The 12304-nt window shown below is 56.4% G+C and overlaps 1 protein-coding gene across 1 annotated transcript in view; it reads left to right on the plus strand.

The window, feature by feature from the left end:
* The first annotated feature begins 970 nt into the window (after positions 1-970).
* LOC149428733 (uncharacterized) overlaps positions 971-12304 on the plus strand; it is a 59997-nt gene continuing 48663 nt past the window's right edge. The window contains exon 1 of the mRNA XM_089667066.1: positions 971-1139. Coding sequence (XP_089523192.1) covers positions 1088-1139 — 52 coding nt within the window. The 5' untranslated portion in view covers positions 971-1087. The remainder of the gene's footprint in view (positions 1140-12304) is intronic.

Raw genomic sequence — 12304 nt, forward strand, 5'->3', positions numbered from 1 at the left:
TACGGTATATACACAGTGTCAGTATACGGTATATACACAATGTCAGTATACGGTATATACACAATGTCAGTATACGGTATATACACAGTGTCGGTATACGGTATATACACAGTGTCAGTATACGGTATATACACAATGTCAGTATACGGTATATACACAATGTCAGTATACGGTATATACACAATGTCAGTATACGGTATATACACAGTGTCAGTATACGGTATATACACAGTGTCGGTATACGGTATATACACAGTGTCAGTATACGGTATATACACAGTGTCAGTATACAGTATACACAATGTCAGTATACGGTATATACACAGTGTCAGTATACGGTATATACACAGTGTCAGTATACGGTATATACACAGTGTCAGTATACGGTATATACACAGTGTCAGTATACGGTATATACACAGTGTCAGTATACGGTATATACACAATGTCGGTATACGGTATATACACAGTGTCGGTATACGGTATATACACAGTGTCAGTATACGGTATATACACAATGTCAGTATACGGTATATACACAGTGTCAGTATACGGTATATACACAATGTCAGTATACGGTATATACACAGTGTCAGTATACGGTATATACACAGTGTCAGTATACGGTATATACACAGTGTCAGTATACGGTATATACACAGTGTCAGTATACGGTATATACACAGTGTCAGTATACGGTATATACACAGTGTCAGTATACGGTATATACACAGTGTCGGTATACGGTATATACACAATGTCAGTATACGGTATATACACAATGTCAGTATACGGTATATACACAATGTCAGTATACAGTATATACACAGTGTCAGTATACAGTATATACACAGTGTCAGTATACGGTATATACACAATGTCAGTATACAGTATATACACAGTGTCAGTGTCAGTATGTGGGTGTGTTTCCTCTCTCTGTCCTGTAGGTGGCGTGCTCAGTCTGCTCTCCGGTGGGGGGGGGGTCATCATCCTCCCCGGAAGTGAAATGTCCCTGAAATGAAAGTAACTTCTCTCCTGATACGGAACCCTCAGCCATGTTATTTTAGGAACACGAATTCCAGAGACGATGGAACCCCCAAATATTCCCCACATATTGCTGATACTTCTTATTCCAGCAGGTAAGTCTCCTTGTACTGCGCTGTGTGGGGGTGCTATCAGTGTAGGGAGGTGGGGGGGTGCTATCAGTGTAGGGGGGGCAGGGAGGGGGGGTGCTATCAGTGTAGGGGGGGGAGGTGGGGGTGCTATCAGTGTAGGGGGGGGGAGGTGGGGGTGCTATCAGTGTAGGGGGGGGGGTGCTATCAGTGTAGGGGGGGGGTGCTATCAGTGTAGGGGGGCAGGGAGGTGGGGGGGTGCTATCAGTGTAGGGGGGCAGGGAGGTGGGGGGGTGCTATCAGTGTAGAGGGGCAGGGAGGGGGGGGGGTGCTATCAGTGTAGAGGGGCAGGGAGGTGGGGGGTGCTATCAGTGTAGGGGGGCAGGGAGGTGGGGGTGCTATCAGTGTAGAGGGGCAGGGAGGTGGGGGGGGGTGCTATCAGTGTACAGGGGCAGGGAGGTGGGGGTGATTATTATTGTAGAGGGGCGGGGAGGTGGGGGGTGATTATTGTAGAGGGGCGGGGAGGTGGGGGGGTGATTATTATTGTAGAGGGGCGGGGAGGTGGGGGGGTGATTATTATTGTAGAGGGGCGGGGAGGTGGGGGTGATTATTATTGTAGAGGGGCGGGGAGGTGGGGGTGATTATTATTGTAGAGGGGCGGGGAGGTGGGGGTGATTATTATTGTAGAGGGGCGGGGAGGTGGGGGGGATTATTGTAGAGGGGCGGGGAGGTGGGGGTGATTATTATTGTAGAGGGGCGGGGAGGTGGGGGTGATTATTATTGTAGAGGGGTGGGGAGGTGGGGGAGATTATTGTAGAGGGGCGGGGAGGTGGGGGTGATTATTATTGTAGAGGGGCGGGGAGGTGGGGGTGATTATTATTGTAGAGGGGCGGGGAGGTGGGGGGGTGATTATTATTGTAGAGGGGCGGGGAGGTGGGGGTGATTATTGTAGAGGGGTGGGGAGGTGGGGGTGATTATTATTGTAGAGGGGCGGGGAACTGGGGGGTGATTATTATTGTAGAGGGACGGGGAGGTGGGGGGTGATTATTAATGTAGAGGGGCGGGGAGGTGGGGGGTGATTATTATTGTAGAGGGACGGGGAGGTGGGGGTGATTATTATTGTAGAGGGGCGGGGAGGTGGGGGGTGATTATTATTGTAGAGGGGCGGGGAGGTGGGGGGTGATTGTTATTGTAGAGGGGCGGGGAGGTGGGGGTGATTATTATTGTAGAGGGGCGGGGAGGTGGGGTGATTATTATTGTAGAGGGGCGGGGAGGTGGGGGGGATTATTATTGTAGAGGGGCGGGGAGGTGGGGGGTGATTATTATTGTAGAGGGGCGGGGAGGTGGGGGGGATTATTATTGTAGAGGGGCGGGGAGGTTGGGGTGATTATTATTGTAGAGGGGCGGGGACGTGGGGGTGATTATTATTGTAGAGGGGCGGGGAGGTGGGGGGGTGATTATTATTGTAGAGGGGCGGGGAGGTGGGGGTGATTATTATTGTAGGGGGGCGGGGAGGTGGGGGTGATTATTATTGTAGAGGGGCGGGGAGGTGGGGGGGATTATTATTGTAGAGGGGCGGGGAGGTGGGGGTGATTATTATTGTAGGGGGGCGGGGAGGTGGGGGTGATTATTATTGTAGGGGGGCGGGGAGGTGGGGGTGATTATTGTAGAGGGGTAGGGAGGTGGGGGGTGATTATTATTGTAGGGGGGCGGGGAGGTGGGGGTGATTATTGTAGAGGGGCGGGGAGGTGGGGGTGATTATTATTGTAGGGGGGCGGGGAGGTGGGGGTGATTATTGTAGAGGGGCGGGGAGGTGGGGGGGATTATTATTGTAGAGGGGCGGGGAGGCGGGGGGTGATTATTATTGTAGAGGGGCGGGGACGTGGGGGTGATTATTATTGTAGAGGGGCGGGGAGGTGGGGGGTGATTATTATTGTAGAGGGGCGGGAAGGTGGGGGGTGATTTTTATTGTAGAGGGGCGGGGAGGTGGGGGGTGATTATTATTGTAGAGGGGCGGGAGGTGGGGGGGATTATTATTGTAGAGGGGCGGGGAGGTTGGGGTGATTATTATTGTAGAGGGGCGGGGACGTGGGGGTGATTATTATTGTAGAGGGGCGGGGAGGTGGGGGGTGATTATTATTGTAGGAGGGCGGGGAGGTGGGGGTGATTATTATTGTAGGGGGGCGGGGAGGTGGGGGTGATTATTGTAGAGGGGTAGGGAGGTGGGGGGTGATTATTATTGTAGGGGGGCGGGGAGGTGGGGGTGATTATTGTAGAGGGGCGGGGAGGTGGGGGTGATTATTATTGTAGAGGGGCGGGGAGGTGGGGGGTGATTATTATTGTAGAGGGGCGGGGAGGTCGGGGGGATTATTATTGTAGAGGGGCGGGGAGGTCGGGGGGATTATTATTGTAGAGGGGCGGGGAGGTGGGGGGGGATTATTATTGTAGAGGGGAGGTGGGGGTGATTATTATTGTAGAGGGGCGGGGAGGTGGGAGGTGATTATTATTGTAGAGGGGCGGGGAGGTGGGGGTGATTATTATTGTAGAGGGGCGGGGAGGTGGGGGTGATTATTATTGTAGAGGGGCGGGGAGGTGGGGGTGATTATTATTGTAGAGGGGCGGGGAGGTGGGGGTGATTATTATTGTAGAGGGGCGGGGAGGTGGGGGGATTAATATTGTAGAGGGGCGGGGAGGTGGGGGTGATTATTGTAGAGGGGCGGGGAGGTGGGGGGATTAATATTGTAGAGGGGCGGGGATTTGGGGGTGATTATTATTGTAGAGGGGCGGGGAGGTGGGGGTGATTAATATTGTAGAGGGGCAGGGAGGTGGGGGTGATTATTATTGTAGAGGGGCGGGGAGGTGGGGGTGATTATTATTGTAGTGGGGCGGGGAGGTGGGGGGGATTATTATTGTAGAGGGGCGGGGAGGTGGGGGTGATTATTATTGTAGAGGGGCGGGGAGGTGGGGGTGATTATTGTAGAGGGGCAGGGAGGTGGGGGGGATTATTATTGTAGAGGGGCGGGGAGGTGGGGGTGATTATTATTGTAGAGGGGCGGGGAGGTGGGGGGTAGTATTGTAGAGGGGCGGGGAGGTGGGGGGTGATTATTGTAGAGGGGCGGGGAGGTGGGGGTGATTATTATTGTAGAGGGGCGGGGAGGTGGGGGGTGATTATTGTAGAGGGGCGGGGAGGTGGGGGTGATTACTGTAGAGGGGCGGGGAGGTGGGGGGGATTATTGTAGAGGGGCGGGGAGGTGGGGGGTAGTATTGTAGTGGGGCGGGGAGGTGGGGGGTGATTATTGTAGAGGGGCGGGGAGGTGGGGGTGATTACTTTAGAGGGGCGGGGAGGTGGGGGGGATTATTGTAGAGGGGCGGGGAGGTGGGGGTGATTATTGTAGAGGGGCGGGGAGGTGGGAGTGATTATTGTAGAGGGGCGGGGAGGTGGGGGGGATTACTGTAGAGGGGCGGGGAGGTGGGGGGGAATATTGTAGAGGGGCGGGGAGGTGGGTGGTAGTATTGTAGTGGGGCGGGGAGGTGGGGGTGATTACTGTAGAGGGGCGGGGAGGTGGGGGTGATTTTTGTAGAGGGGCGGGGAGGTGGGGGGATTACTGTAGAGGGGCGGGGAGGTGGGGGTGATTACTGTAGAGGGGCGGGGAGGTGGGGGTGATTATTATTGTAGAGGGGCGGGGAGGTGGGGGGGATTACTGTAGAGGGGCGGGGAGGTGGGGGGATTATTGTAGAGGGGCGGGGAGGTGGGGGTGATTACTTTAGAGGGGCGGGGAGGTGGGGGGGATTACTGTAGAGGGGCGGGGAGGTTGGGGGGATTACTGTAGAGGGGCGGGGAGGTGGGGGGGATTACTGTAGAGGGGCGGGGAGGTGGGGGGATTACTGTAGAGGGGCGGGGAGGTGGGGGGGATTACTGTAGAGGGGCGGGGAGGTGGGGGGATTACTGTAGAGGGGCGGGGAGGTGGGGGGGGATTACTGTAGAGGGGCGGGGAGGTGGGGGGATTACTGTAGAGGGGCGGGGAGGTGGGGGGAATTACTGTAGAGGGGCGGGGAGGTGGGGGGATTACTGTAGAGGGGCGGGGAGGTGGGGGGGATTACTGTAGAGGGGCGGGGAGGTGGGGGGTAGTATTGTAGTGGGGCGGGGAGGTGGGGGGGATTACTGTAGAGGGGCGGGGAGGTGGGGGGGATTATTGTAGAGGGGCGGGGAGGTGGGGGGATTACTGTAGAGGGGCGGGGAGGTGGGGGGGATTACTGTAGAGGGGCGGGGAGGTGGGGGGATTACTGTAGAGGGGCGGGGAGGTGGGGGGGATTACTGTAGAGGGGCGGGGAGGTGGGGGGATTACTGTAGAGGGGCGGGGAGGTGGGGGGGATTACTGTAGAGGGGCGGGGAGGTGGGGGGGATTACTGTAGATGGGCGGGGAGGTGGGGGGGATTACTGTAGAGGGGCGGGGAGGTGGGGGGGATTATTGTAGAGGGGCGGGGAGGTGGGGGGTAGTATTGTAGAGGGGCGGGGAGGTGGGGGGGATTACTGTAGAGGGGCGGGGAGGTGGGGGGGATTACTGTAGAGGGGCGGGGAGGTGGGGGGGATTATTGTAGAGGGGCGGGGAGGTGGGGGGGATTATTGTAGAGGGGCGGGGAGGTGGGGGGGATTACTGTAGAGGGGCGGGGAGGTGGGGGGGATTATTGTAGAGGGGCGGGGAGGTGGGGGGTAGTATTGTAGAGGGGCGGGGAGGTGGGGGGGATTACTGTAGAGGGGCGGGGAGGTGGGGGGGATTACTGTAGAGGGGCGGGGAGGTGGGGGGGATTATTGTAGAGGGGCGGGGAGGTGGGGGGGATTATTGTAGAGGGGCGGGGAGGTGGGGGGGATTACTGTAGAGGGGCGGGGAGGTGGGGGGGATTATTGTAGAGGGGCGGGGAGGTGGGGGGTAGTATTGTAGAGGGGCGGGGAGGTGGGGGGGATTACTGTAGAGGGGCGGGGAGGTGGGGGGGGATTACTGTAGAGGGGCGGGGAGGTGGGGGGGATTATTGTAGAGGGGCGGGGAGGTGGGGGGATTATTGTAGAGGGGCGGGGGGGTGGGGGGGATTACTGTAGAGGGGCGGGGAGGTGGGGGGGATTATTGTAGAGGGGCGGGGAGGTGGGGGGTAGTATTGTAGAGGGGCGGGGAGGTGGGGGGGATTACTGTAGAGGGGCGGGGAGATGGGGGGGATTATTGTAGAGGGGCGGGGAGGTGGGGGGGATTACTGTAGAGGGGCGGGGAGGTGGGGGGGATTACTGTAGAGGGGCGGGGAGGTGGGGGGGATTACTGTAGAGGGGCGGGGAGGTGGGGGGTAGTATTGTAGTGGGGTGGGGAGGTGGGGGGGATTACTGTAGAGGGGCGGGGAGGTGGGGTGTAGTTCTATTTCTGTAATAATTGGTGACAGTTCAGTGGGGGAGATTTACTAACACTGGAGAGAGCAGAATCTGGTGCAGCTGGGAATGGCAGCCAATCGGCTTGTAGCTTCAGCTCCTTCAGTGAAGCTTTGGCAATAAAACCTGGAAGCTGATTGGTTCCTATGCAGAGCTGCAAAGAGACAGGCAGCATGTGAAAAGTGCTGTAACCCATAGCAACCACTCAACATGCTGTTCCTGGCAGTGGAGTCCTGGGTGGAGAACGTTGTGTAGATTCGGCTCTTTGCTGCCCACACACAGAACCACCAACAGTCTTCAATCTGCTGTCAGATGCTTCACACCCCACAGATCTGAGGCCACTGGATGGTCGTTCCCGTCGTCCCCGATATGGCCAGAACAGCGCCCAATCCAAAGGTGGAGCCATCGGTGTGAACACAAAACCATTTGGAAGAGTCAGGAGCAGCCAAAACGGGAGCATGGATCAGATCATGTTTGAGCTTTTGGAAAGCCGTTTCACACTCCGGGGACCACACAACCTGTCGGGCAGATTCTTCCGGGTCAGATCCGTTAGGGGTTTAGCAATGGCGCTGTAGTTGGGGATGAATTTACGGTAGTACCCCGCAGTGCCTAGGAAGGCAAGGAACTGGGTCTTGGTTTGGGGAGTGGGCCAATTTACTACCGCTTCCACCTTTGCCGGTGCCGGTCGTTGCTTCCCACATCCTACCCGATGTCCTAGATATTGGACCTCGGACACCCCAACGTGGCATTTGTCCGGCCGGATGGTCAGCCCTGCTTGCCCAATGTGATCAAGCACTTCCCTGAGGTGTCGGAGGTGATCCTCCCAACTATCACTGTAGATAGCTATATCGTCTAGATAGGCGCAGGAGAAGTCCTGCAGCCCATCCAACATCTTATCTACCATTCTCTGAAAGGTAGCCGGGGCGTTCTTCATCCCAAACGGCATGACCCTGGACTGGTACAAGCCGAACGGGGTGATGAATGCCGACTTTGGTACCGCGTCCGCATCCAGCGGAATCTGCCAGTCCTCCTTGCAGAGATCGATGGTGGTAAGATAATTACCTCTGGCCATCCGGTCCAGCAGCTCGTCTATCCGGGACATGGGGTATGCATCGGTCACGGTCCGGTCATTGAACCTCCAGTAGTCCACACTGAACCGGACGGTTCCGTCCTTCTTGGGTACCAGGACCACTGGGGAGGCCCAGGGACTGTCAGAGGGTTCTATCACACCTAAATCTAACATTTCCTTAATCTCTCTTCTCATCCCTTCTCTGATGGACTCGGGCACTCAGTAGGCCGCCTGCTTCAGGGGGCCTGACCCTGCGTGTCTACCCGGTGGGCAGTTGTGGTGGTGTAACCGGGCAGAGACGAGAACAGTCCTCGGAGCTCTTGGAGCAGTTGGTGGGCCTGTTCCTGGGCCTTGGGAGGCAGCCGTGTGCTGATATCTACATCCGCTACACTCAGCTGGGACTGTCCGTCCCCCGGCAGCCCCGGCAGAAGAAGCCTTTCTGAGTCATCGGTAGCCGGAGCACATATAGCAGCTACACTCTCCTGTCGTTCGATGAACGGTTTCAGCATATTCACATGGAAGGTTCTCCGGATCCTTCCATCCGAACAGCGAGCTACAATGTACGTGGTATCACAGAGTTGCTCCACCACTTGGTACGGGCCCTGCCAGGCAGCCTGTAATTTGTCATGCCTGACTGGTTTCAAGGCCAACACTTTCTGTCCTAAGCGAAATGTTCGGTCTCGGTCAGACTGGTCGTACCACCATTTCTGTCGGCTCTGGGCGGCCTCAAGGTTGTCCTGTACTAGGGTCGTCAACCGTTGTAGCCTCTCCCTGAGCTCCAGCACATAGGCCACCACCGAGGTCCCCTCCTTGGCCACTGCTCCCTCCCAGTGTTCGAGTAAGGAGATCCAGGGGTCCCCGAACCCTCCGGCCGTACAGCAGCTCGAAGGGAGAGAACCCAGTGGACTCCTGCGGTACCTCTCAGTAGGCGAACAGGAGGTGGGGAAGATGCCGCTCCCAGTCCTTATGGGACATGGTAAACGTTCGGAGGAGCTGTTTCAGCGTACCATTAAACCGTTCGCAGAGCCCGTTGATCTGGGGGTGGTAGGGAGAGCTGTACAGCGGTCTGATCCCACACAACTTCCAGAGTTGTTGGGTAAGCTCGGCCGTGAACTGCGTGCCTTGGATGGTCAGGATCTCCCGAGGAAATCCTACCCGAGTAAAGATCTGCAGCAGGGCTTGAGCAACTGTTTCTGCCTGCACATCTCTCAGCGCTACGGCCTCCGGGTACCGGGTGGCATAGTCAAGATATATTTCTTGCCTGTGGTACTAGGCCGTTTCAGGGGCCGCACTAGGTCCACAGTGATATGACTGAAAGGTTCCCCGGCTATGGGTAGGGGTCTCAGAGTGGCCCTGGGCCTGTCTCCCTGCTTCCCTACCTTCTGGCAGACCTCACAAGACCGACAGTAGTCCCGAATGTCCACCGATACTCCTGGCCAGAAGAAACTCTGGGTTAAGCGATGCAGGGTTCCGTCGGTTGCCCAAATGCTCAGCAAGGGGAATATCATGTGCAATCTGGAGGAGGTCACGCTGATACTTCCTCGGTACTACCATCTGCCGGTGAGGTATTTGGGCAGCTCCCACCCCTGTTCCCCCGTGGACCCTGTACAACTTGCCCTGGTCCCACTCATACCGCACATCTCTCAATCCCCCAGGATCACTTCCAGCCCTCCGTCTATAGGGGTCTAAGGTCCAGTCACTGGCTGTTTCTTTAGCGAAATCAGCAGGGGAATCCCAGGTCAGGGCAGGGACAAGCTCAGCAGGGGGTGGGTATTCGACTCTTACTGGAACCTTGGCAGGTGGAGCGGCAGCATGCTCTCTAGTCTGGTGGCGAGTGCTGACCGGATGAGCTTCGACAGGGGTCTTGGTGCCAAAAGTGGAGACCAGGACTCCCAGATTATTTCCAAGGAGAACCTCAGCCGGCAGGTTCTGGATTACTCCAATTTCAACGTCCCTGGCCCCGGCCCCCCAGTCCAGATGAACCCTTGCGATAGGAATCCGGTAGACATAGCCTCCCGCTACCTGTACGGCCACAGACTGCCCAGTCTTGGCCCAGTTGGACTAGGGTGAGTGTGGCCCTAGTGTCCCGTAATCCTTGGGCCCGATGGCCGTTAACATGGACAAACTGTTGGTGATGTCAGCGATTGTCCGGGGTGGCAGCCTGGAGAGGGTTAGCCTCATGAAAGACCCCGATGTCCTCATCCTCGGTTGTTAAATTCCTTCATGAAGAAGCGGTGTCACTTGGGTGGTCCTGTAGGGAGTAGGCAGAAGCTCAGCCATAGGGAGTGGTAGGTCGGTTGGAAGTGCCCCGAGGGGGTTGGCTGCTCTGGGGCCTTGGTGGATTCCGGGGGCAATGAATGTGGATGTGCCCTGTTTGGTTGCAGCCATAACAGCGTGGGCCAGACGGCTTTGGGTTAGAAGGTGTGGGTGGTCTGAGGTATTCTCGGGTGACCAGAGTGGGCACCACTGGTTGTGGACGAGGTGCAGGGGGAATGGTGGGCTCGGTTAGCCTCCTGTTGTCCAGGTACTCATCTGCCCATTGACTAGCATCGGCTAAGGTTAGGGGGTGTTTGTCCCGGACCCGATGTCTAACACCCCCTGGAAGTCCATTGTAAAACTGCTCCAGTAACAGCAGTTGTAACAGTTCCTCTAGCTTGGTGATCTGACACCCTCGGACCCAGCTGCGGGCAGCGTGTTGTAACTGATGTCCCCATTCAGTGAAGGTCTTCTGGGGTTTCTTCTTGAGTGCCTGGAACTTTAAGCCGTACACCTCTGGGGTGAGAGCGCAGCGGGCCAGCAAGTGTTCCTTAACAAAATCCTAATCCAAGCAGTAGCTGTTGGGTACAGTCCTTAACGTGTCTGCAGCCCGGCCGCTTAGCTTGCTGCTCAAAATGGGGACCCGGTCTTGGGCTGCCGCACCATGGATGGTGCACAACCATTCAGAGTCCTGAAGAAAGCTGTCAGTGTCCCCATCCACCTCCGAGAAAGTTTTAAAAGCAGCGTAGGGAATTTTCTTTGGTCCGGTTGCAGTCTGGAGAAGGCGGGAGGTAATCCCCTCCCAGACCGAATCCTCGGTGGATGATCGGGAATGACTAAGCCGCAGTTGGGTGGCATCATCCAGGGCCTTGGAAATCTATTCAGAGGTGGGAGCGCTGCTGAACAGAGCCAAACGCCACTCCACCTCTTGTTGTAAATCCGAATGGTATAGGGGTTTCTGTACAGTGCTAAGAGGGCCTGGCGTTTCAGGGGCCGATGAGCTGCTCTGTTCCTCCAACTCCTTCCGTGAAGCGGAGTTCACTTCTGGCAGAGCGGTGTTTGCTTCAAGCGTAGTGGAGTGCGCATCAGGTGAAGTGGGGTGCGCATCAGGTGAAGTGGGGTGCGCATCAGGTGAAGTGGGGTGCGCAGCAGGTGAAGTGGGGTGTGCATCAGGTGAAGTGGGGTGCGCATCCGCTTGGTCCAGGGCCATAATCTCATCCAACAGTTCCTCTCTGGTCTTGGAGCCAGTGATACCTCCCCGAGCGACAAGCAGGCTTTGGAGGGCTGGCTTCCGGAGGTCATATACATCCATCTGGCTGAGCAGGGACGTCTCCGTGAAAAAGATGGGGTCCCGGTTGGTGGTTTGGACTTTCTCCGCAATGAGGAAAGATCCCACCGCTGCCAACCAGTTGTGGCGGAACCGTTCTGCCTGGGCTTCCTCGTGCGGAGTGATACTTCACACCCAATGGTCCTCTTTTCCAGCAAGTCTTCCAGCGCTCTGCCAAGGTGGGTATTATAGCTCAAAGGCAATCCTTCACCAATATCCCAAACCACGAGTCGGAACTTCCTGTAGGGTGAAAATGAATGAATTGTTATTGAACATAGCTCAGTATATACAGCACATCCTGGCAGTAATCCCCGCCCCCTTCACCCCCCCAGACAGTCTGGCACCTGGTTTTCCCCACCCACAACAAAACTCTACAACACAACAGCAATCAGCACAGTATGAACTCTGTAGAAGTGAAAGACTACAAGTCCCCATTCCCCTAAACAAACAGTGTAGAATGTCTGTCTACATAACAGCTGATAAACATATACAGCTTTACTGAGGAGAACGGGAAGACCACTTACCGAGGGGAGAAGGGGAAGATCACTTACCAAGGGGAGAATGGGAAGACCACGTACCGAGGGGAGAATGGGAAGACCGCTTACCAAGGGGAGAACGGGAAGACCACTTACCGAGGGGAGAATGGGAAGACCACGTACCGAGGGGAGAATGGGAAGACCACGTACCGAGGGGAGAAGGGGAAGACCACGTACCGAGGGGAGAAGGGGAAGACCACGTACCGAGGGGAGAAGGGGAAGACCACGTACCGAGGGGAGAAGGGGAAGACCGCTTACCGAGGGGAGAACGGGAAGACCACGTACCGAGGGGAGAACGGGAAGACCGCTTACCGAGGGGAGAACTGGAAGACCACTTACCAAGGGGAGAAAACCGGAAAAAAAATGTCATCACAAAGGGACTGTTCGCCACAATGGCCACCTTCCCACATCCCGGGAAAGGCATTTATACCCGGGACTCCTTCTGAGGATGGCCACCTTCGCACATCACGGGAGAAGTATTTATACCCGGGACTGCATCCCGAGGACTGCCACCTTCCCACATCGCGGAAGAGGTATTTATACCCGTGACTCCTTCCTGAGGATAGCCACCTTCGCACATCCCAGGAGAGGTAT

This window comes from Staurois parvus, unplaced genomic scaffold (assembly GCF_062004578.1).
Source record: "Staurois parvus isolate SC_StPar_1 unplaced genomic scaffold, SC_StPar_1.0 ptg002996l, whole genome shotgun sequence".
NCBI classification, from domain to species: Eukaryota; Metazoa; Chordata; class Amphibia; order Anura; family Ranidae; genus Staurois; species Staurois parvus.